This window comes from Vipera berus (genome assembly GCF_964194415.1).
Source record: "Vipera berus genome assembly, chromosome: 13".
NCBI lineage: Eukaryota > Metazoa > Chordata > Lepidosauria > Squamata > Viperidae > Vipera > Vipera berus.
In genome coordinates, this window is record NC_138216.1 from 876,057 (window position 1) to 901,166 (window position 25,110).

Sequence of the window (25,110 nt, forward strand, 5' to 3'; positions counted from 1 at the left end):
TCTACCATCTTCTGGAGTCCATTTAAGCTCACGCCTCCTGCTTCAGTGACTCCATCCAGCCACCTCATTCTCTGTCGTCCCCTTCTTCTCTTGCCCTCCACCTTTCCCAGTTGGCAGTCCTTAGAAGGCTCCTAAGCACTAGTTTGCTCTCCTGGACGGTGGAATGCTGGTACGCATTAAAGCTGCCACCTCCTGATGTATCTTCTCTGAAAAGTCACAAAGAGGTCCAAAGTTAGTCTGCTGACGTGGAGCCTAGCATTGGCACCGGCTGCACATTTTGCCACATGGAATTCAAATTCTTCGCTCAAACTCTGTGCAGTGACAGAGGATGCCCCGCCTTCCTTAATGTGAGCTGAATTTTCAGACTCGTCCCACGCGAAGGAATCCTTTCTTCTTCTTCAAAGGCTTCAAGATGGCAGCCCGTGTTACTCTAATAGCAGCAAATTCCAGAAATGGTTGCTCAAGAGCTGTGCTGCTGGCCTGTCAAGGCGTCGTATTGGTAGAGGATGATTTTGGAGCGGGACACCGTTGCAGCTCTCAAAGCTATCCTGGGCTGTCATTTTCTGCAAGTTCTCTGCCAATGAAAAATTAACGCACGTCAGATTCAGGAGGACCTTGGGAGAAACATCTTGACGGAAAACCAGTTCTGGGAGCAGGATAGGCTCCTTTTGGCTGAAATCTTCCTGCTTTTAAGACAGGGGTAGATTTAGAGGGGGACATGGACAACATCCAGGACATCTGGAGAAGACGGCTGGATGCCAGGCTGGTCTAGCAAGAGTCCAAGAACATCCCTAAGCCACAGGCTGGAGTCTTGCTGGAGCAATTTTGCTAACACAACCTGGCACACTTCTGTGGAATAAAAGGCAGGCAGTTCACCCATTTTCCTTGACGCAAATGCTCTGCTGTTCTAACATGCTCCTTGCAAGGGGTTTCAACTGGTGAAGAGGGAGTAAAACACCCACCTTGTCTCCTTGGTTGGGTCCTCTGTGGCAGAAGGTCTCCTTGGACAGCAGAGGCTATAGAATAGAAACTCTCTTAATAGAAACTGTCTCTGGGCTGAAAACCCAGGAATTTACTCTTGTTGACTGACAAAACACATTGCTAAGCTAAGCTTGTGCTGAATATGGGGTGGGATTGTCTCTGCTTCCAGGGACATTAAGCCATAAATCCTGGTTTACACACTATAGTGGTGTGCAATCTCCTAACCCTCAAAACTGTTTTAAGCACAAACGATAAACTGGCCCTTCTTCCAAAGGTCCCTGCTGATGACACAACCACTTTTGCCGACATTCTAAAATAGCGCCATCATGTTCCCATGAATGTTAAGTGTTTTTTTTGTCACCAGCGCCCTAAAGTTTTGACCTCGGCTAACTGAGGGAACATGATTTAAAGCAGGCTATAAAATGCAATGTTTAGGAAGGTGTGCTGAAGCAATTTCCTTGTCACTTGTAAATAGGAGATGGATGCTTTTCATTCAGCAGTGATAGCAATCTAAGGAGGCAGAATGAGCATCATCAGCCAAGCCAAGCCAGACTTGATAGAAACAATCCAGCCAATCTTTTTTTTTATAATTTCCGTTGCCAAACTGGCTGACTATCTCTAAAATGTTTTTAAGCCTTCAGCATTATGAGATGCAAGAAGGCTACAGTCGGGCAATCCTGGTCTTATTGCTGGTCTACATGCCCCCACATCTGCTGGTTGGGAATTATGGGAGCTGTAGGTCCATGCCATCCAGAAATCCAAGGTTGGGAATGACTATTCCAAGTGTTTCTTTGTATTATAATCAAATATAGTAATGAGTATGAAATTTACCATGCCTTACCATGAGAAACCTTCTGCAGACATCCAGACGGATATCACAATAGGCTAAAGCTGTTTCTCAACTTGAAGATGTGTGGACTTTTAACTCCCAGAATCCACCAGTCAGCCATGAAGTCCACATATATTCAAGTGCCAAGGTTGAGAGACACCAAGCTAGAATACTGGATGTAGAAATCCAAGCCGTTGGGATTATCTGTTCAGCAGATGGTGACTGTATGGCCCTCACAGCCACACAAGGTGCAGGGAGCTGTAGCCCCAGATGTCATTAGCAGATGACTTTTAAAGGGGCTAGTGCAACATGAAGGTCACTTCATTGCCCATCAAATGAGAGGCCCAATCCCTAAAATGGAATCTCCAACTTCCAAAATAGTCTACTTCCAAATATACGTTGCGTGGTCAAACTGCAGAAGATGCCCTTCTCATAGGTTGTATGAAGCCAAGAGCCTGACTCAGCACAGGGAGACAATCCACCAGGCATTTGTCCTCCTCAGGCTAACTGAAATGTAAGAACGGAACCAGCCTACAAGTAGGCGGTAATCAGGGCCTGCAGTTCCGCCATCCAACTATTACTGAGCCTCCCCTCTTGGTTGAAGTGGAGAAGATTCAGAGAGAGGGGGGCTGTCCCCCATAATTTATTCATCCAGAGTTGGTCTCTTATTGCAATGCATTTGGGAAGGGGATCTTACCAATGGCCAATCATACGGCTAACTGCCTTATGGCAAATTCCTGTTGGGATCACCCAGTTGGGATGACGGTGCCAAATTGTGGCTTTCTCACCCAATGGCTGGCATGTTTCTCAGCTGCTGTCCAGGGTTCTGAAACCTTCACAGCCACTGGAGACCTTTTGTGTGTCTCTTGATGAAGACACCTTAGCAACTGAGAACTTTATTTGATATCAGGCTTGGATCTTCCAATACTAAGGAATAATAAGGCTGACTTGTCTGTAGCCAGGCAGAATAATTTATCTTGCTGCTTCAACCTTCAAAGAAATTTGACCCAGAATTCTTTAGAGGGATTTAGAGCGTATATGCCATTTATTATTTCTATATCTCTATTTCTTTTTATCTTGCTGTCTATTTATCATTATTTTTTCACTGGGATATGCCTTGTCCCTGTGCATATGTCTGTTGCTCGGAGCTGTGGTAGCGCCCCATCGGTTTTCCAGCTTGACATCTCTCAGATTCTGCTGCGTTTTCAATTCTTCCCCAGTCACCCTTTGACCAGCTGAAAGGAGGGCCCGGAGATAAGCTTAGTCTTCCTGCTCTTGGCCTTTGGTTCTCCAAGGGACAGCCAAATGCTCTGCTCACGCTTCTTGCAAGTTAATTTGTCCAGCCCACAAAACGCAATCTCAAGTTTGCTGCCTTTGCTTCCTCTGTCTTGCTTCTTGATTGCTGGATTCTCTTGGCTCTGGACTATTATCCTGAAAGCTGATGGGTTTAAATTGAAGGGGAGCCGGGTGCTGAAGGATGGAAAACAGAGAAGTTGTGTAGTTGGCTGGGAGGACTGTTTTAAGCTATTTCACTCCCGAGCATGGGCCTCTCTTTTGTCTCCTTTGAATTCTTCTCTAAGGTTGGGACCACTTCTCTTCCCAGTGTTCCCTGCTTCTTCCCATCCTCCATGGCGGGATATTCTGAGCTGTGTCCTAGGGTACTTCTTTGTGCCCCTGCTTGGCTGAAACGTGCACGATATTCCTCTCCAATCAATAGTCTTCCAGCCCCTCCTCCCACTCTTTCACCCATCTGTCTAGCGATCTAAAAAGTGCCTGCTCAGTGCAGGCAGGTGGGTGGGTGGCAGTTCAGAAATAGGAAGCAGCTTTTTTAACCTCTGCTTCTGCAAGATCTGAGAGAGATTCTCTTTCAAAATGAAAGGGATGGGCAGAGAGGGCTGAATGGAATGGCACAGAGATGAACCGATATGGACATATAAAATGATGCAAGCATGTGGGATTGTGTTCATGATCCCTCCACATTCCCAAGCAAATGGCGGGGGGGGGGGGGGAGAGCAGATCTTTCCTTAGTGATTTAGCCTGGGGCAATGGATTTAGTTCAGTTACAGTTTGGCTTCAAACATTTGGAAGTTTCTATTGACCTGCATCCCATAATATGCATACATGATCAGTGGTGGGGAAGTTAATCAATTAGGGATGGATTGAGTAAGGGGTTTAGGCAAAACATACCGAGCCATGCATCAGGATAAACTTATTCTCCAACGCACCAGAAAGCAAGAAAAAAGAAACAATGGATGGAAACTAATTAAGGAGAGAAGCAACCTGGAATTAAGGAGAGATTTCCTGACAGTTAGAACAATTAATCAGTGGAATGAACTGCCACCAGAAGTTGTGGGTGCTCACTGCAGGTTTTTAAAGAAAAGACTGGACAGACTCTTGTTTGAAATGGCATGGGGTCTCCCCACTGAGCAGGGGGTTGGACTAGAAGACTGCTTGGTGATTTATTTCTTCTCTTGAAGGGTTGCGTGTCTGGACACAATTTTAGGAAGCATGTAAGTTGGCAGATCACCAGCTTTTGATTGGCACAAACGGCTGTGCACACCCTTGATTTGCACAGTCCCCAAAGTGCCATTTTGGCATGAAGAGGCTACCCCTTGTTCCAAGGGAACTGCCTATCAAGACAATGTTTGAATCATGCCAGACATTGCCCCTCCCCCAAGCCCCAGAGCTTGTTTGGATCTTTGATGAAGCAGCTCCTGCAAGTTCTGTGGGTCCAAGAGGAAGGGCAAGGTCTGCATAAAAGAACGGCCATGTGCATGGAGAGAGAGAAAGAAGGACAGAGGGATGGTCAACCATGTGGGACACAGGAGCAGATTCCAGATTGCACACTCTGACCTACTTTGTGGCAGTGACAAATGGCATCGATCTGGGTAATTGCAAGCTTTCTTGCATTCCAGAGGCATCTGATCCTTTCCTTCCGACAGGTGCTGAGTCATGTTCCTCTCCTCAAATAGCAACAAGCAGGTTCCTTGGGCAGTAAAGAGGGGGGAAGGGGTTGGGGAAGCAATGCAGGGGATGTTGAGAGACTGCCAGACAGCCAGGCTGGAGGGAGGAGTCAAGCGGAGGCCTAGCTTGGAGTCCTTGCACAGCTAGAAGAGACATAAGCTTGACTTCCCCCAAGATCCATGAAGCCTTATCTGCTTGTTCCCAGGGGAAGGCAAGAAGTCTCAGGAGATTCTTGTGATATAGGCAATAAGCAATAAAGTTACTAACTTTGATTATTCACATATGGCTCTGGTTGTTTGTGCCTGACAGGGAAGGAGGAAACACCTGTGCCTTCAAAAAGCTAACAATCAGAATAGAGCTGAAAGGGACCTTGGAGGTCTTCTAGTCCAAACCCCTGTTCAAGCAGGAGACCCTTTATCATTTCAGACAAATGGCTGTCCAGTCTGGAGCAGGTCTCCTGATAGGGGCTGCGCCAGATCCAGTGGTGGGCAACCCTATCCCTGAGCGTTCAGACAAAACTGGAGCTGGAAGACCAAAACTGATGTTCAAAGGTCCTATGAGCCAAACGTCTCCCATGGACTGGGAAGGATCTTTCCTGTATTTGCATGTCCCACCAAGGTAATTGCAGAATTAAAACAGCACACAAAGTTAACTCAGCCCCATCAGGTTGCTGCGGACAGTAACTTGGAATTTAAAGCTAGTTGCAGTTTGAATGCCTTGTGGCAGATTGCCACCTTTCATGCTGCATTAAGCATCGTTTGCAAGTCCAGAGAATGAGAAGCCCACTTTGGGGAGCTGAGGAAGAAGATCTGCCCCCTCCCCTCCCCCATGTCATGCGGTTAAGGAGATGCTGAACCAAGTATGTCCCCAGTTGAGCAAACAGCAAACTATTCAAGGCTAACATTTCTGCATCTTTTTTTGAAGACAGAGATCCTTCTTCTTTTGCAATGAAAGGAATGTCTGTAGCACTGGGGAGCCAATCTTTGCTCCACTGCTGCTCAGCTCCTGCGGGGCTAAGCTAAACCAAGACATAAAGCATAATTCTTGACAAGCCACCTTTCTGCCCTCATCCCCCCCCCATTTAATTACTCCTGAGTGACCTCTTGGTGGCACGCCAGTCGTAAGTGGCACTGTGAGAGAGACCCGTGTGTGTTGGATGGGTGCGCACGGCAGTAAATCCGCTGGAGTCTATTGGTGAACGAAAGATGGCTTGTTTATGCAGTTAGAAATGTGACACAAATTCTCCTGCAGGATTATCTGCTACTAGCCTCCAGTATACAAACATTTGCAGAGTGCAGGATTTCTGGGCTGGCATCCTTCCTCCCTTTTACTCTTCCTCTAGCAGGCAGGAATAATGTGATTATAAATCAGATCGGCCTTTTTTGTTAGAAAAAAGCTCACCTCTCCAATCGCAACACACTTTCTCTTTATTTCTATCAAAAGTAAGCAAGCAAAAGTACAGATTTATCGTTTGTTTGCCATGTAAAATATTTCCCCTTGCCAGATTAGAAAAACTTTAGCTGGGAAACAATGATACCCATAGCAGCTATTTTCCAGAAGGGACTGGATTCAGACCTCCTGCTAAGCTATGATCTGCTTCATCATGTTTTATTGGCTAAGCCATAGGTAACTAGGTTTGCAAAATGCACTAAGCCTAGCCAAACCATACGTGGATGGGCAGGACCACTTTGTAGGCCAAAACTATTCCTGATGGGAAAATATTTTTTGCCCAGTTCTGTGAACGTCGGTCTCCAGCCTCTTCGCTTTTCTCAAGTTTGAGTTATGCAGCTCGGTGGTGGGTGTGTGGGCGGGAGATAGAGGGAGAGAAGGGGTTATGCCTCCAACTCTTCTTGAGATCATGGTTTGTTGCACGTTCAGTTGGAAAGTGAGTCAAGGTGCAAAGGAGTCAGCCATGTACAGCCTATCAACTATTGTGATGTTTATGCGAATGCATTTAACCCACAATGTGCTTTTGACTCTTTCTGAGAGGCACCAAATTCTAGGTGTTCTTGCAAGATAAGCCTGACATTGTAGCACATCTCAGTCCAAAAGAAGGTGAAGCCTGAAGCTTCACTCAACATTATTTTCTGATCCCAAAATGAGAAGAAGGTTGAAGCTTTGGGACACCATTAATCCCCACCAGAAGAAGCTTCCTCTGGTGAGAGAATGAGGGGTTCCCTATGCAGAAGAGGAGATGGGAAGTCCTCAGGCCCTGCAGGCATTTCTTAGACAGCCACTTGTTCATGATGCTGCTTTGCTTGAAGACATTTTGCTTCTCGTCCAAGAAGCTTCCTTAGTTCTTCAGTGTTCTGAACCAGCCCTCTTCTGGCCTTGAGTAAGGCAACCCCTATTCAGAAAGAAGAGACTGGAGAGCGTCCAAGGCTAAAAGGCATCTGCCAAGATTTAATTACGCAGTTAACAAAAACACTAGAGCTTGTCTTCTCAAGCGGAAAAGTTGCTTTCAGCAACCAGCCCCTCCCCAAACACTCCTTTTATAGAGAGCTCAGGGCGTGGTCTCCCTGTGCCTCCTCCCGAGGAGTCCCACATTCTTTCTTTGTTTGTTCCTGCTCGACTGCCTCCTGCGTCGGGCGTCCTTGAACAGGGCCAGCTGTGGGTCATCATCTTCCGCACTATCGGGCTCACGCAGCTGAGAAGAGGGCCCCGGCTGGGAACTCTGCCAAGCCTCCACGCCATCATCAACCGGTTCGTCTCCCACACGGTCCTCCTCCCCCTCATCTGAGTCATCCGACACATCTGAGCCGGCTGCCGAAACCACAGGCTGGCCCTGAGTCACAACATTCAGTTCTAGTAGAGTTCTCCACCATTCGGTCAGAACGGAAGAAGCTTCTTGGATGAGAAGCGAAAGTCTTCAAGGAAAAATAAAGTCCAGTTGCCTCTTAAGAAAACACCTTTGGACATGCTCACTTCCTACTGAAGCGTAGATGTTGGTTCTCTTGATCCAGGGTGAGCAAAGGGTACATGTGGATCTGCTTCAGATCTTCAAAGCAGGTTCTTTTTTGGGAGGATGAGGTTGTCTCTTTCTGACAGAAACGTGCAAAAAAGAAAAAAGATTTTTTCCTGATGGCCCCCCCCCTGTATGCAGCGTCCTCCAGAAAAACACATCTGCCACAGAGGCTGGTGTTACTTTCATTTTGACATCAAGTAAAAACATATTTCTTTACCTGAGCAGATTTGGAAAAAAAAATCTCTATATTCAGCCTGCTTGCTTCTTTTCATGCCTCAGATTTGTTGGTGCTTTTGATTCTTATTATGGCTCCCCTGATGTGGAGAAGATTGGGATTTAAGTGAAAGACAAAGAAGCTCCTTAAAAAGTCGGCTTTGAAAGGGCAAAAGGGTGTGTTCTTGCAAGATTTCTCCCCTTGAAAAAACACTTTCCCCGGAAGCAGTGCTCAAAACATTGCAGCTTTTATCCAAACGCACTCCGGGAGCTGCTTTTTATTTTTGTTTCATTTTTGCGGGCGTGTATGTGTGTATGTCCCTCGCTACTAAAATGACTTTTAATTCATCCAATTTCTGCTTTTTTTTAAAGGGTTCCTTAACCACCACTGTTGCATAATTAAATGCAGCTTGCCTGATGGGAATTCCGCTTTATGTCATTTTTCCTCATTTTCTTCCCTGCAGTTTCCAGCTCTTAGCAAATAGCCCACTTTTTTGTAGTTGGGTGATTTGAATAATGGGAAAGTGGAGTGTTCGCAAAAGGGCTTCAGCTTCCAGTGCAAACCCTTCCCCTTCCTCCATTTGCAAATGAACATGTGTGAATTCAGGTGGGGGCACTTACATCCAATCCCCCCCTTCCCTTTAAGTCCCTTTGGAAAACCTTCCCTCCAGCTGCATCCCAGCCTTCCTTCCTGCAGCCGTATCTCAACCCTTTCAGAAAGTGTCTCCACCTCAAGTTGCCTTAGATACAGAATAATCATCTTTCTTGCTCTTCTCTGTACTCTTTCCAGAATCTCAACATCTTTTTTACATTGTGGTGACCAAAGCTGGTTGCAGTACTCCAAATGTGGTCTTGGGGATGTTGCCCCAAACCCTACTTGTCTTGCATGCTGTCATTTTTGCAGCTGCACCATTTTGGAAGAAACCTGTTGACCTCCGCAGGTGTTTTGAGAACTTAAGCAAGCAACGACTGTGGAGATTCTCGGTCATCCCGGTCATGGTTGTCCCAAAGGTAACTGGACTTCCTTGGTTTTTTTCCTTGAAAATATTTCGCTTCTCATCCAAGAAGAACTGAAGAAGCTTCTTGGATGAGAAGCAAAAAGTCTTCAAGGGGAAAAAACCAAGGAAGTCCAGTTGTCTTTTGGAAAAGGACCTTTGAGTTAAGCAAGCAATGTTTTCCCACCTGTCCTCTGTCCGGTATAAGGGGGTGGGCAACCTGGTGATGAAGGCAGTGATTGGCCAAGCTGGTTTTCCTAAGTCTGATACTCTCTGGATGTCTGGTACTGCAACTCCCATCGTACCCAACCAGCAAACGTGTTGAAGTACAACAGATTCAGAAGCGGCAGGAGAGCTGTGGCCAGAGGTCGCTTCTGAACGTGCTTTCGATGGCTGGGCTTTGTTTTCTAGCATTGATATTTTTTTTAATGACTCTTTTCATGCTTTCTCTTGTGATCATTTTGGTTTCTTTAATGCTCCTGTTTATGCTTTTACCGCTGAGTGTGTACTTTCTAAACTGAAGCTAACCTAGAGAGGAAAAAAATATATTCTAAATGATATAAAATCTCTGCCCTCCTTTTCTCTCCATTATCCCTTTCTATCCCTTTATTTTATTTCTCAGTTCTTGGACTGCAGACATTATTCATCAATATAAATTGCATGTCTTTTTCCCCTCAATGTCTGGGCAGGAAAAGAAAAGGAATCTTGGTTTTATCTCCAATATACTTTTCAAGCTGTTTTTTTTATGGATGTGTTTATACTTATCTTTGTTAGTTGGCTGAAGATATTAAAAGAGACAAATAGATGGTTCAGATTCCAGGGTCTTGATTGCCAGGGGGTTTCTAAGCCCCGGAGGTCGGTTGTGTCTCCCGGAAGCTGCACCTTCTCAGGTTCTCCTTAACTCTGCCTTCCCACCTGGTTCGAGCACGTCAGCATGCTGGTCATCCTCTTGAACTGCGTCACCCTGGGGATGTTCCAGCCATGTCAGGATATCCAGTGCCAAACAGAAAGGTGCACAATCCTGGAGGTAAGAGAGACCCATCGCTTTGTTCATGTGGACTTGGACCTCTTGAAGCTTATGGGTTGGTCTTCAGCCACTAATGCCAATTTCTCCTGAGACTTGAGCAGTCTACAGGTAGGGCATGCCCTGGGAAGAGTTCTTCAAGGTAAAAGACCCTCAGGGCAAAATGGAGGCCGAGGATTAGGGCAGGTAGACAGTTCAGTCAAAGTGCAGCATCTGGGCCAGGTCAGCCTCAGGTGGAACTAACGATCCTCCTTCTCTCTCCTGTGTGGCCTTCTTGTTTTAAATCCAGGCATTTGATCACTTCATCTTTGTCTTCTTTGCTGTGGAGATGGTTATCAAGATGGTCGCCCTGGGGATCTTTGGCCAGAAATGTTACCTAGGAGACACCTGGAACCGCCTCGACTTCTTCATTGTCATTGCTGGGTCAGTAGACAAAACACATCTTGTGGTGTCCCGGGTGGTCCCTGATCTGGGTTGTTTTCTTTGAGACCTTTCACGACCCAGCTAGGTAACATCATCAGTGCTAGAAGGGAGTGGGGTTTCTGTAGAGGAGGAGGAGGGGGACTGTGTAGTCCTTGATGTTCTCTGACCTGGGTTGTTTTCTTGCAGACATTTCATTACTCAGCTACGGAACACCATCAGTAGTGTGAAAAACACTCCTTGCTTGATTGACGTGCTGAAAGGCCCAGCTTTGATCAGTGTGTGCTGGAGTCAGGGGTGGGCGGGATGGTTGCAGTTTGCTTTTGGTGCTCCTAAGACTTTTTTTCTGAAAGAAAGCAAGATCTGTCCAATGAAGCAACCTCTCTTTACATTCCCAAAGGTTGACACAAAATATTGCAGGCATAAGAAACCTGGTTAAGGCTTGACTGCCTCATCCTGTGTTTTTTCAATCAGAGGGCCCAACCCTCTCCTCTTTCTCACCTCCTGTGTTTCTTTCCTTCTTTCTCTCTCTCCCAGCATGATGGAATATTCTCTGGATGGACATAATGTCAGCCTTTCAGCCATCCGGACTGTGCGGGTTCTCAGGCCGTTACGAGCCATTAACAGGGTGCCAAGTAAGTCGAAGCTCTTTTGCCCTTTTTGGTGGGTGGGCTTCTTTCGGGGGGGGGTGTTCATGGGGAGAGTTGGATCCTGCAGCCCGTTTCTTGGGTACAGGCGGGCTGGCTGGCAGAGCTTCATTTTGCAACAGTCCCGTGAAATCCTGACCAGCCTCCAAAATCCAGGCCTCTCTTAGCTTCAACAGTCCAGGAGAAAGAATATATAGATTTGAAGGCTTTTATTTCATTCATAAACACACCCACCCACCCACCAAAGAAAGCCTCAAGGCAACTCAAGTGCCCTCTGTGGAGAAGCTGAAGGAGCAGCTTCACGTCAGCCCCATGGGTCATTCAGGGGCCTCTAATCTGGACACTTAATATAAAGGCTCTTCACCCTTTATAGTTACCTGGTATCTCCCAGATGTTCGGGGCTATAGACTGCATAATCCTTGGCCATCTCCACCTCCCTCCCTCCCTCCCTCCCTCCCTTCCATCCTGTCTCATTCATTGACCTTGAAGACCATGATTTTCTTGGCCATCTTCATGTTTGTTTCTGTCTTTATGGATTACTCTGGAAAAGCTAATAAAACTGTTAATGTCAAAGAGACAAGATGAATGCAGCCCACTTGGCCTGGAGGGGCCATCCATTCTGACTGTCCCCGGCTGGGCTGCTTGGCAGCTGGCATCCCTGACATCTCCCAACCCCCAGGAAGGGCAAACCCTGGGTGTTCTACGTTATGTGTAACCCACTGGGTTCTGCTCAAACGACTCTTCAGTCCTCAATTTGGTTTCATGTGGAATGCCTGCTTACAAAGTCACCCAGGATCTCCCCAAAGGGGTCCCCCTCCCTTATTTCCCAAGAAGATTGCCAACTCAGTTCCTGGTTCTACAAAGACGCGTTCAGCAGCAGCCCTGCAGCTGCGAGGCCAAACCAATCCTGAGTGTGTCTGCTTGGAGAGGTTCAAGTGAGCGTTAAGCCCCTTCCAGCTGTTTTTCCCTTCAATCCAATTTGGAAGCTAAGCCAACCAGTCAAATTCATTTCCTGGTTGTGCCCACTTGGTTTTGAGTGATTCTTAGCTGATATGCTAATACACCAGCTCCTTGATTGCTTTTCATCAGAAATCCTATTTTGCGGAGAGCTGATGTAACAGAAGAAAAACAGGCTAGGGACTTGCCAGGAAAGCAGCGTCGGTGTTTTCTCGCATTGTTTGAAAAGCTTTTCAGCCAAGTCTGGTTATTGGGGATCGCCATCTCTCCCGGTTGCCTTGGTGAGGTGAGACGTGCCAGTCCAAGCAGTTTTCGTTCCCCCCCTTCCTACCAGTTCTAAGTCCTCTTGATGAAGGCCGCTGGGAGTGGCATTTCTTGCAAAGGAAAAGAACGTTTGGATAAAATTCTCCCGGGTGGAAGAGGGGCTGTTGGAACTGATCTACTAATGAGAAGCTGAGAGAGAGAGAGAGAGAGAGAGAGAGAGAGAGAGAGAGAGAGAGAGAGAGAGAGAGAGAGAGTTGTGGCCTTGAGAGGCTGTGGGAGAATTTCTATGTTCCTCAATTCGGGCCTGGTGAGGGAGGGTGATCTAAATTCAGGCCCTTGGCAATGGGCAGTGGTTTACAATGGATGCAGCACCCTGGGGTCACCTGATTGCCATTGGTTACCCTCCCAGTCTGCTTCCAACAAGCAAAGTCAATTGGTGATGCTGGATTTTCTTAATGACTACGTGATTCACTTAACAACCAGAGCGATCTACTTAATAGAAAAGCTCATAAAATTGGGTGCAACTCATTAGCAATGGAAATTTTGGTTCCAGTTGTGGCCAGGAGGATCGCCTGTGCTTCGAACGGTGTCATCCAAGGGCAGGGAGAGGTCTCTTACAGCTCACTTTGGGGGGGAACCTCTTTGGGGAAAGGCACCCGTCGTTAGTCCCTGGCTGTTGGCCCTCGGCTGGCGGCTCAGAGATTCTTTTTTAGGCAGGGTAGATTTTGGACAGGAGCGATTTAGAAGTCAGGACCAAGCCAGGTCACTGATGGTGGATCACAAGCGCCTAGAAGGTCACCTTGAGGAGGATGCAACGTCTGAGCCCCGGCGGGATCTTGGAGCAGCTTCTAAGGAACCTTTAGAAACTCTGAATCTCAGTACATTTTCAGATATTGATGACTGCAGCTATAAAGCTGAAACACGTTTGAAGCATTGCTTCTTCTTCTTCTAATCTAAAAATGGCTTCCTGTGACTAAGTAGTCTTTGTTCCATCTCTGTCTCCCACTCTGAGATCATTCAGAGAGTCCATCCCAAGGTGGAAGATGCCAAACTATAACCAGATGGCTTGAGAAGTCCTTTTATTGCGCTCCTGTCCCTACTGGGACACCCTTGTGTTCAAGGAGCGTGGGCAACTTTTGATTACTGGAATGAAATGTGGGTTTACAGGATGGGCCCTGGCGTTGGGGGTATGCAACTATCTTATTCTGGGGCAGTAAAAGCCGCCAACCTCCTTGCCATCTTAAATTGAGTTTGTTAAGGGCATTTATTTGCAAGGCCCAGATAATTCGTTTTGCTTTGTTTTCCTCTGAGTTAGCAGAAGGGAGAGCAAAGCTTATTCTAATCATCTAAGAGAATATTAGTACTAATATCCACATTAGCATCAGTGTTATCGGCCTTCTGTTTATGTAAATTCTTAGAATGCGTCATTATTTAGCAGAGGCCTGAAGCTCAGCTTTGTATTCCATATCAGAGCAGCCTCTTCCTTCCAGATGTCTTCGAGGATGCAGCTTAGGGCTAAGTTGGTCAGGAAGATCCAGGGTTCAATCCAGCCCAACAGTTTCCTTTCAAGTAAGAAGTTATTTCCAGACCCCGCTTGATGGGAGACTTAGCTCCTCTGCAAGGATCAGCCAGCCACAGAGCAGATCGACAGCAGTCTGACTGTGGGGATATAATGAATTTTAGATAGCATCGGTTATCCGCGTAATCCTTTTTGATCCCCCAATTCACAGCAAAGCCTTAACATTTGCTGAGCTTCCTGAAGACTTTTTTCATATAAATTGGATTCTGCCTGTGGCAGCAGATACCTTGCCTTCTTCCCACCAATTGTATGTGTCTTATGCTGGCTGAAGGTGGTCTATGCTTTGCCCACCCCCCGCCCCCAACCAGACAGGGTGGAAGATGCCGCTGAACGACTCTGCTAATACCTGAACCTAGAGAGAGTCTCCATGGTTCTCGTCAGTCCATTATCTGCTGGGAAGCTGACAGTATTGATTAATAATTATTTCAGTTCAGGTGCACGTTGAGGTCATTTGATCTCAGGACTGAGCTGTTCCACTCCTGATGGCCACTGGTTTAAGTCTTAATATGTTTTCTTTTTGATAATAGCTTAATGCAGTGTTTCTCAACCTTGAGAGCTTGAAGATGTGTGGACTTCAACTCCCAGAATTCTGGGAGTTGAAGTCCACACTTCTTCATGCTCTCAAGGTTGAGAAACACTGCCTTAATGTGTTCTGTTGCACTCCGTACCTCATATAATGGACCCTTAAGATTGCTCACTGCCTGGCGATGTCAGGCATAGGACTAATTTAAAGACCTATCTATGGGTTATTGAATCCATGCTATGGGCTGGCCATCAACGTTTTATGTATTTGACAGGGAAACCGTCTGGGAATTCAAAAGGTGTGGGCTAGACCTAGATGTCAGTGGCACATCACTAGAGAAAACTGCAGGGGGAGGGTCTGTAAAGTTACCAGACACTGAATATGAGTTCAGAAAGTGGATCAAGAAAACTTGCTGACCGTAACTGAAAGCTAGAAAGATAAGTTGGGTTCCTTGCATGGGGGTCCATCAAAAATGTCCACAGTTGGAAGCTATAGTGAAGAGATTAAAAACCAGAAGAAGACAACCCACTGCCGTGTCTTGCCAGAAGAGCAATCTGGACATGGAGTCACTAACTGGACCTGAAGGAGGTTTTGTTCTTAGCGCTCCACTCCTAGTCTGTATTCTCTAGCCAAGACCCCAGCCAGCCCCCAGAATGAACGAAGACCAACTGATCTCTGCCTGAAGGCCCCTTACAGATGTTCTGCCTGGAAGAAGCAGCCTCATCTGGCTGGATCTGTGTCCCAATTTGGCCAAAGCCGCCCTTCCTTCTGACACCCCCTTTCTGCTGTCTCCACAGGTATGCGCATTCTTGTCACCCTGCTCCTAGACACTCTGCCTATGTTAGGCAACGTTCTCCTCTTGTGTTTCTTTGTCTTTTTCATCTTCGGCATCGTGGGTGTCCAGCTGTGGGCTGGGCTGCTGAGGAACAGGTGTTTCCTAGATTCCCAAATTCAAAGGTAAGTTTTCCAAAGTCATCCTCCTCCCTCCCTCTTCTCGCGCCAGCCTTACAGTTGCTAGACGCAGGCAGCTGATTCTGCCAGTCACCAAGCAACTGCAAATAGCTACTTTAATGTAGTGTTGGCTTTTTGCTGATAAGCAGGAGGAGGAGGAGGAGGAGGAGGAGGAGGAGGAGGAGGAGGAGGAGGAGGAGGAGGAGGAGGAGGAGGAGGAGGAGGAGAAGAGAGCTGGGGCTGCTTAGAACACGATTCATCTTGCCATGGAGATGGTGGCGGGGGTGAGGGACACCTCAAAAACCTCTGCTGGTTGCAGCATCTGTCTTATCTTGCTCTTCTCCAAGAATGTCAGCATCACAGATGCCCCCAGAAAAGATAAGAGCCATTTTGAGTCCAACATCCTTGTCTGTTGACCTGTAGAGCGAATGACATTTCCCAGCACTGTAATTACTCCTGAGAGTGATGCAGATTCACTTCGATTAATCAGAGCAGAGCTGGAAGGGACGTTGGAGGTCTTCTAGTCCACTTCAAGCAGGAGACCCTATACCATTTCAGATAAATGGCTGTCCAGACTCTTCTTAAAATCCTCCAGTGATGAAGCCCACAGAACTTCTGAAGGCAAAGCTATTCCATTGTTCTCACGGTTAGGACAAACACGATTCAAGTTGCCAACTAGATCAGAACCAGAGTTCCTGATGTTGGATCTGGGATCAAAGCTGTTGAGGGTTCCAGGAATCAGTTGAGGCAGCCAAACAGTGGGACCTCTTTCACTTTATCCCTCTCGCCATTTTATTTTTATTTATTACATTTATATGCCACCCATCTCAAGTTAGTTAAACAACTAATAGAGGTAGCAGGGAAAGAATGTGGAAGGCAATGCACAAACACGTACGTACATGTGCACATGTACACATTGACCCACCCACCCATCCCCCAAAAGAGAGGGTTAAACTACCTTAAATCTATGGAAGTAGGCAATCTATCCAACTTTGCAATCAATGTTATTATTATTTATTGCATCCAAAAGTTGTGGGTGCTCCATCACTGAAGAGATGGGATAGCCACTGCTCTGAAAAGGCTCAGGATCTCTTGCTTCAGAGGGAGTTGGACTAGATGACCAACTCTGTTATTCTGTTATTACAAGCATCAACTGTGTCTGAAGGCTAGAAATGGGGATACAAATTACTCCAATTGCCTTGAGCCGGACCTGGAAACCAGGATCCGAAGCAGTTCTGGATTTGGAGCTATTTCTGGTTTACTCTGATTTTATTGCATCCTTCAGCACTGCAACAAATCCCTAATGAAGGTTTTGCCCCTGAAGCCTGAGACTGAACATAGACTAACAGGGTTCAAAAGGACCTGGGAGGTGGGGGAGACTTGTGAGAGGGCCCCAGGAATGGAGAAATCGTTTCAAATATTGCACCACAAAAGAGAAGAGGAATGACTTTTGGAAAGAAAATGCAACAAAAGGATCTAAGGAAAAGGGGTCCCTCCCCACAGGACCAGGCAGCCAGTGGCGAAAAAATTCTGCATATTTCTGAAGTTTAAAAGCCAGGTCTGGTCAAAAGAAAGGAAAGGTTACAAAACAAGTCACCAACTCCTTAGCAATTAAAACCTGCCACTATCTCTGCCTTGCAGCCAACCCAATCCTAGCGCAATTAAAAAAAGATTTGAGATAAGCCTTCAGCACTGGTTAATTTCTCTTTCCCTGCTGTTTTGGCATCCCAAAGAGCCGGAAGTGGCTTTGGGGGGGTGTCCTTTCCTTAATAGCTGTGCCAAGGGAGAGATTTTATAAAAAAAATACACAGCTCAGGAAGGAAGAACTTATGGGAGGGTTCAAGGATATCCAAGAGAGTTGAACATGACCATGAAGAGGTCCAGGTCTCTTGGAGATTGGATTGGCCAAACTCTTGATTCCAGCACTTGGGCAGCCTCTCACACCTGGGCTGTCCTTTCTTGTGACTGTGAATTCCGTAGGCTAATCATTGCCCTGTGAATTAGCCTTTCCTATCATTCATTTCCTCCTTGTCTTCCATGTAATGACAAGAAACTTCTTGAAGAGAATATTTGTAGCTCACAGTTGAACTGTGGGGTCCTTGGTTTTTCTTGCAGACGTTTCAGGATTCATCTAGGTCAGGGGTGTCAAACTGCCGGCCTACGGGCCGGTTTCATCATACTGAAGTCGCGCCCACCCCATTGCTGGCAATACAAAAAGAGTTGCGATACGTCGCGACATGTCACGTGACATGGCAAGTTTGACACTCGTGATCTAGGTAATATCATCAGTGCTAGAAGAGAATGGAGTTTGCAGAGACGAGGAGGAGGCAGAGGACATTTCATTACCCAATTAGGGAACATTATAGATGCTAGAAGAGAGGGGGAGGAGGAGGAGGAGGTGGTGGTAAAAGAGAAGGAGGTGGTGGTGGAGGAAGAGGAGGTGGAGGAGGACTGGGGTCCTTGGTGCTCTCTGAGCTTCACTGTTTCATTGCAGGCATTTCATGGCCCAGCTAGGTAACCTCATCAGTGCTAGAAGGGAGTAGGGTTTGTGGAGAGTTGGGTCATGAAATGACTGCAAGAAAACCACCAAGCCCAGAGAGCATCAAAGACCCCACAAGAAACTTCTCTACCTTGTCTATTCTTTCTACAAGATTAGAGAGGGCGGCTTCCATGAATTCAGCCAAGCTGAAAACCTATTTTCTTGTTTTCTCTGAAAAGCTACAGTGCTCAGCTTTCCAATCCAAGCAACAGCTTATAGAGAATTGGGCCACCAAAGAATCCTCAATGCATATATTTGTAGTGAGCAGTCTGGAGAAAGAGCAAAGTCATGCATATATATATATTCCAAATGTGTCCCACTGTGAGCAATCTTCTTACTCTGAGTTAAGTGAGCATTTCAACCCCAAAGAAAGGGAGCCTTATTAAACAAAAACCTGATCTTTTTCCAGTCAGCTTTTTTGTTTTCCATTTTTATGCTTGGCTGCACACTGGCCAGATGTTTAAACTGGATTTGGCATTTTGGTCCATTTATCGAGTCCTTCTGGGGAACTGGGATAGGCAGGTGTGGTTGTTCAGTGGAGTTAAAGGTATCGTCACAGGATGGAAGCTGTTCCAATTCAAGCTGCCATTTGCAATTGACCCATGGGTATTTTGTCAATGCCCGCAATGTTCAAGGGATGCTTCAGATATTATGGGATTGCACCCGAGGTGCCTACCACTGTTGGTACTACCTTGTTTTCTTTTACCACAGAATGTACTATTTGCTAAATCGGTCTAATATTTGCAAGAACGGTTGCAGGATTTGGGTTTGGCTAAGAGCGACACGATAGCCGTGTTCCAGGATGTGAGGGGCTGCCGTAAAGAGGAGGGAGTTGACTTGTTTTCCAAAGCTCCAGAGAGCAGGAAAAGAAAGGATGGATGGAAACTAATCCAGGAGAAGTAGCAACCTGGAATTAAGGAGGAACTTCCCAACAGTAGAACGGCCTGCCTCCAGAGGTTGTGAGTGCTCCATCCCTGGAGGTTTTGAGAAAAGACTGGACAGCCACTTGTCCAAAATGGTGCAGGGTCTCCTGCTTGAGTGGGGGGCTGGACTAGAAATCCCTTCCGGCTCTGTTCTATTTTTTCTCTTTTCTTCTGCTGCCTCCAGGTATTGCAATGTCCACCCTGCAGACTTTATTATTATTATTATTATTATTATTATTATTATTATTATTATTATTATTATTATTATTATTATTATTATTATTATTATTATTATTGATTTGTACCTGGTTCAGATAAGCAATGGCTGTGCACTGGTTTCTCCTCCCTTCCCCCCCCCCCTGCATTTTTGCATTTTTCCCACTTGGCTGAACTCTAATTTCATATCTACATCCTGCAGGAATCCATGTTTTAGGCACTGAAATCTTATCTGTGTCTTAACCATCTCTTTATTTATTTTTTTAATCCCTTCTCCTCCTTCTCAAGGACACACAACCTGACTTTCCTGCATAAATACTACAGGCCAGAAGAGGGGGAGGAGAACCCGTTCATCTGTTCGTCCCTCCGGGATAACGGCATGCAGAAGTGCTCCAGCATCCCAAGCCGGAAGGAGTACAAGACGGACTGTACTTTAACCATGGATGCTTACAATCCACATTTGGACTCGCTGGACTTGGGCAGTCGCAACACCTGCATAAACTGGAACCAATATTACAATGTTTGCAGGACGGGGGACTTGAACCCACACAACGGAGCTATTAATTTTGATAATATTGGCTATGCTTGGATAGCCATTTTTCAGGTAAGGAGACTTCTTTTGTGGGTCGCAACAGAGGGTTTGAGATGACCAGCTGCCGGGATGTGGAATTATCCTCAAGGATGGTTGATGCTGCTGAACAACCCATCCCACTTGCTGCCTCTGGCCTACGAGGGCAAAGCAAAATGGGTTTAGTTCCTCTGTTATTCTTGCAAACTAACAGGAACCCATGCAAGTTGCAGCAGTACACAAGTAACTAAAATAATCTGATGAGAAATGTTTTCTTGCAGAGGTTTCATGACCCAGCTAGGGAATGGAAGGGTAGGGGGTTTGTAGGGAGGAGGAGGAGGATTGTGGGGTCCCTGGTGCTCTCTGAGTTTGGTTGTTTTCTTGTGGACATTTCATGTAGGGAACATCATCAATGACAGAATGAACGTCTGCAAGAAAACAGCCAAGATCGGAGAGCACCAAGGAATCCATGAGGGCACCCCAAAGCAGACCCTGTCAGGCCCCCAAAGATTGAACTGCAGCCTTGGAAAAAGGCTGAAAGAGGTGGTGGTGGGGAAATCCCAGGGGTGTTTTGGAGGCTCTAATCATCCCTTCTGCCATCCTCCGAATCATAGACTGTTGCTGTGCATTTATGGTATAATGGGCTCTCAGCCGTGATTCATTATAAAAGCAGATCCCGGTACAAATGATGAGAAGCAATTATCTTATGGAGTGAAAGAGAGAAGACGGGACCTAAATTAATAGTGAATTATTTCAGATCCCTCAAAGAGGCTACGGAGGCAGGAACTGGCTGGGACGCAGCTTATGGTTGACCCCCTCCGCAAGGTGCATTGCCCACCTCATTATATTACGATGTCAGTGGTTGGCAGGAGTAAATAAAGAGGTAAATGAAGCATTCAGCACATCAACCAGGCTGCTGGCATGACGTTCTGGAGTTCTACCAGTTGGCACTGCAGTCGCTGAATCTTAACACTGCAGGATTCTTGCCTCGTAGGAATAAGTTCCATCTTTCCCCTTCCAGCCCGAGAGTTTATGCTCTGCACACTCTCAGGAGCATCCTCAGAACACAGCTGGATGGTTCCGAAGAAGCTGTTAGTTGGACTTTACAATGAAGTTCAGCCCCCAAGGCAGGGAGTTTAGCTTCCTTCTGTCGAAAGAAATTATCAAAATCCTGCCGTGAACTCTGCCTGCTGCTGACAGCAGCTTTAATATTATTTGGGATTTAATTTTCTAGGCCCTCTTCCCCCAACAGCTTCAGGAAAGAGAAGGGAGATGAGTGTCTTCTCTCTCTGCGTACACGTTTTTCTCTGCGAGGCTGCCTTGAGTCCTCACCAGCAGATTGGTTCTATCAGCAGGGGTGGCATTCCACCCTGCAGATGGCCAAGAGAAGGCCAGGGAGGCCTCTTCAGTGGGCCTTGATGGAGCCATCAAGGGGAGATGTCTTCCAACAAAATGGCTCTTTGGAATGCAGTGTTCTTCCTGTGATCCTGTGGTTCTCCCTCCTGCGTATTTCAAGCAAATTCCCTTTCAGAATTCCACACAATTCCCCAAAGGTTCATTTTATTCCAGGAGGCATCATGCCTGCAAATCTTTGTGGCTCTCAAATGCAGCCACCTTGGGAGCAATGAAGGTTTAGTTCAAGATATGCAAAACTGCTTCTTGGTTTTTTGGGGGTAGGGCATGGTTCTCTGCCCCACCATTTGTGGGAACAAGGCAATGCCCCAACAATGTCTTGCTGTTTCGGCAGTGTGTAGAAAATTCCTCCAGTTGCTTTGAGGGATGGACGCAGAGCTCCCAGAAACGATGAGATGAGAAATTCAGCAATAATCTGATTTGATTCAGGCTCCAGATCAACAGCAGAAGGAAAGCTCCTCCTTCTTACAGCCCACTTTCTTGCATTTCGGCAGAAAGAGGGTGGTGGTGGTGGGGGGAATTTGCAGGAACTCCAGAATGTTATGGGAAGAGAATTCCTGCCATTCCCTTCCCTCCAGGAGGGCTGATCCTCCATCCAAAGAATTATCTGCTTGGCTTTGCTCTTGTCTTGGATAATTCTCTTTTTCTTCCCCCATCTTGCTTCCTTGATCTTGTAAGCAGAGTTTCGGATCGGCCAGCTTCTTGCCTGGCAAAGGAGATGGGGAAATGAGTAGCCACAGAGAGCCCACATGCTGGCTGTTTGGCCAACTGCTGCCAGTCAGCCCTTGGAGGCTCTTACGCTTACCAATTATGCAAAACCCTTTGAGTGTTCGAAGGACATCTGCTTCGCCCTCTAATCCAGGGTTTCTCAGCCTTGGCAACTTTCAGACGTGCGGAGTTCAGCTTCCATTGGGGAATTCTGGGAGTTGAAGTCCACACGTCGGTAAGTAGCCAAGACTGGGGAATATTGCTCTAATCCTTACAGCAACTCAGTGGACTAAATCAGCCTAGCTTTTATGACAACCCAAGAGTTCAGAATGAAATCAAGCACCTTCCCTAACGATATCCAAAATTTACTCTTCTTACCATGTATTTCCTCTTCGGTGCCCTTTTTCCTTCGTTTGCAAACGGGGCAAAGTTATGGCCGCTACCTCAAGTCTTATGGCTTTAGTATCTTATCTCTTGGCTGCCTCTCTGAGCCCCAGGCAGCGACTCTGGTTTTTTACATGATGAATTTCAGCTGGGGGCAGAAATATTGCCAAGTGCTATTTGTCCAGTTCTTGGTTGTTGCTGAAAACAGTTTCAAATCTCGGCTTCTTGTTTCCCACCATCCAATCTCCAGGACTGGGTTGCTGGATTTATGCGCTCACCACCACAAAACCATGAATTCCATTTTCCTGCCTGCTACAGCGCAGCAAATGCTGGAGCTAATTAGCATGATAAATCAAGCCTCATGAATATGTAATGAAGAACAATTTATTTTCCATTACTACAATTGCAGTTGATCAACATTTTTGGGGCTGTGAAGTTTCTGGGCAAATCATCTCTTAGGCTTCTGTGGACAGAGAAAAGGAGGGATCGCTGCTGCACCAGTTTTCATCAAGGAAACGAAGAGTTTGGTCACCATTTTTAGTTTAGGGAAGTCATCTCATTCTTAGAACCACCCGGAGCTGCTTCTTTTGTTGGGCTTTTTGACAGGCCAAGAGATGGAGAGGCCAGTTTCTCAGCAGCTTCATTCCAATGTTGGGATGATGGTTTATTTGGAGAAAATTCAAGGAAGGAAGGAAGGAAGGAAGGAAGGAAGGAAGGAAGGAAGGAAGGAAGGAAGGAAGGAAGGAAGGAAGGAAGGAAGGAAGGAAGGAAGGAAGGAAGGAAGTCAGATATTTGCCTTTTGAAAAAATGTGTCCTGATCTAGAACCAGAAAATTAGAAGTGTTTTAGAGAGTAAAATAATAAGCCTTGAAGAGATGAAAGAGAATAATTCTTCCAATGGGAATTCTTTCATGTCTCCCAGAGGAGACAATTTCCTTTCTTGACTTCCAGGCCAAACTGGGAGTTGACTTGGCATGTCCTGCAGGAGAACGTTGCCACTTTCCAAGGGTGACTGGATTTCCTCAAAGCAAAAGGAAAAACTGGGGGGGGCTATAAGCGGCGGAAGCATCTCTTTTATTCATGAGAGGATCACACAAACCCATGTATCATTTTAAGAGGTCACAGCACTGCACCACTTGCAAACCTCTGGCCAGCCCGGATGCTGCCTTTGCTCAGCGTGATTTGCACCTGATGTCAAACTCACCAACAGCCAGCTAATCCCTGAAAAGAAAGACCAAACCAGAGTAATTGCAACAAAGCTAAGTGTTTTGTAGAAATGCAACTCCTCCCTCCACCTTGACCTGCAAAGTGTTTGGTGAGAAGAGAGCCCATAAATCACATTCCAGCGGGAACTGAAACGAGGTCTAGATTGCATCTCTGTTAGCACCACCAGGCCCACCATGTAGGAAGAAGAATTTCTGCAGGCCACAAAACAGATCCTGTACGCCTGATTCTCTCTCTGTATATTTTTTTCTCCTGAAATGGGGTATAGCCCCATGCATGAAAGAATAACGGATGGGAACCCTGGCACAGAGTCTTATTCCCACTTATTTGCTTTCCCCGAATTCCATTCTGAGGTTCTCTTCCTACAAGGAAACCTTCTCCGTCTCCAGTATTCTGGGGCTCCCTCAGCTGGTCCTTCTTCGGAGTGCCTGGAGAGAAGCAGCCACCTGTTTCTGCAGCTGTTCCGGCAGAGTGACAAGAAACCCATCCTAGGAAGACGAGGGATGGTGACAGAAGGGAAACCCTGGCATGGGACCAAGACGTGCCAGTGGCACCTCGGTTTCCCTTACAAGATGCCTCCCAGCTCTGGATTCCCAGCACAGCTCTGCAGAGGAGGAGGAGGAAGAGGAGGAGGAGGAGGACCCTTTGTGGGTGCCCAGCTGCTCCCAAGTTGAGGTGCCAAGACAGGAGACGGGCAACTGGCTGGGTTCCATCTTTTTATTTTGCAGCAAGGCAGAAGGACTTTGATGTGATGGAGGCTGAGACACCTCCAGCCTCTTCTCTCTCTTACATGTCACTCCCAGGCCGCCCTTGTTTTAAAACTCACATTATTAGACATTATTTCGAATTAACTCCCCACTTTGAGGGGTTTGGGGGTCATTGTTACTGACTTCCAAGAAAGCATACAGGGCTCTGCTATTTGAGGGTTGATAAGGGAGGTGTTAATGGGTTACCAGGAAAGGTCCAATGGATGAGGAGGCCACGAATCAATGAAAATAATGACATAGTATAGCATCTTGTTTCCAATTGTGGCTAATCCGATGTTTCTGGGGCAGCCCACAAGGAAATAACAAGGAGCACATTCTTCTCTGTGGGTCTCCTCCCCACTATTAGCATTTAGACAGACCATCTTTCAACCTTTGTGCAACCAGACTGCATCAGCACAAGGATGGTGTTAAGTAGGGTGCAAAGTAGGGTGTCTGCAAAATAGGACTGAAAAAAATCAAGATGGTGGTCACAATGTTGCAACTGATGCTTCGCCTGCTTTTATGTACATGCACCATTGTGGCCCCATCCTGACTGTTTCACCACAACCTTCAGATATGCCCAGTTGCAGGTTCCAGCACAACTCGCTTCTTGTGGCGTTAATTAAGTCTCTGGTTCTTTTCTTCTGTAGCAAAAAGACGATGGGAAGCTTAAGCAGTGTGCCGTGGCTTCGCCGTGTAATTAAAACATCCTTCCCCTTGTTCAGACATTTAACGGTGGCAGCAGCAAGGACAATTACACAACTTTAATGCACGCTGCTGAGCAGCTGAAAAGGAAGCCTTCACGGTGTATTTCAGGCCATTTATGGACTCAGCAACGGAGATCAGATCTGAAACCCAGGACTGGCCTTGGTGGAAGACACATTCTCAGAAAAAGGAGGGGGGATAAATTATGACCATCCTGAGACTTTGTGAATTGCAGGCTTGAAAGCTTCCGCTTCCACACACCAAGCCTTGCATGTAGAAAGCTAGCACTCCTTCCTCGTAGCTTGGGCTTCCGTTTTTTGTTTTTTTTTGCCTTTCTTCACGTAGGTTGATTTTGACCCATGAAAGCATTTAA

General features: G+C 46.5%; 1 protein-coding gene across 1 annotated transcript in view; it reads left to right on the forward strand.

Moving 5' to 3' along the window:
- CACNA1H (calcium voltage-gated channel subunit alpha1 H) overlaps positions 1-25,110 on the forward strand; it is a gene marked incomplete at its 3' end in the record, with an annotated part of 126,926 nt that overhangs the window by 54,875 nt on the left and 46,941 nt on the right. Inside the window, 5 exon segments of the mRNA XM_081338452.1 lie at positions 9,881-9,974; positions 10,261-10,394; positions 10,929-11,026; positions 15,159-15,318; positions 19,279-19,594. Coding sequence (XP_081194578.1) covers positions 9,881-9,974; positions 10,261-10,394; positions 10,929-11,026; positions 15,159-15,318; positions 19,279-19,594 — 802 coding nt within the window.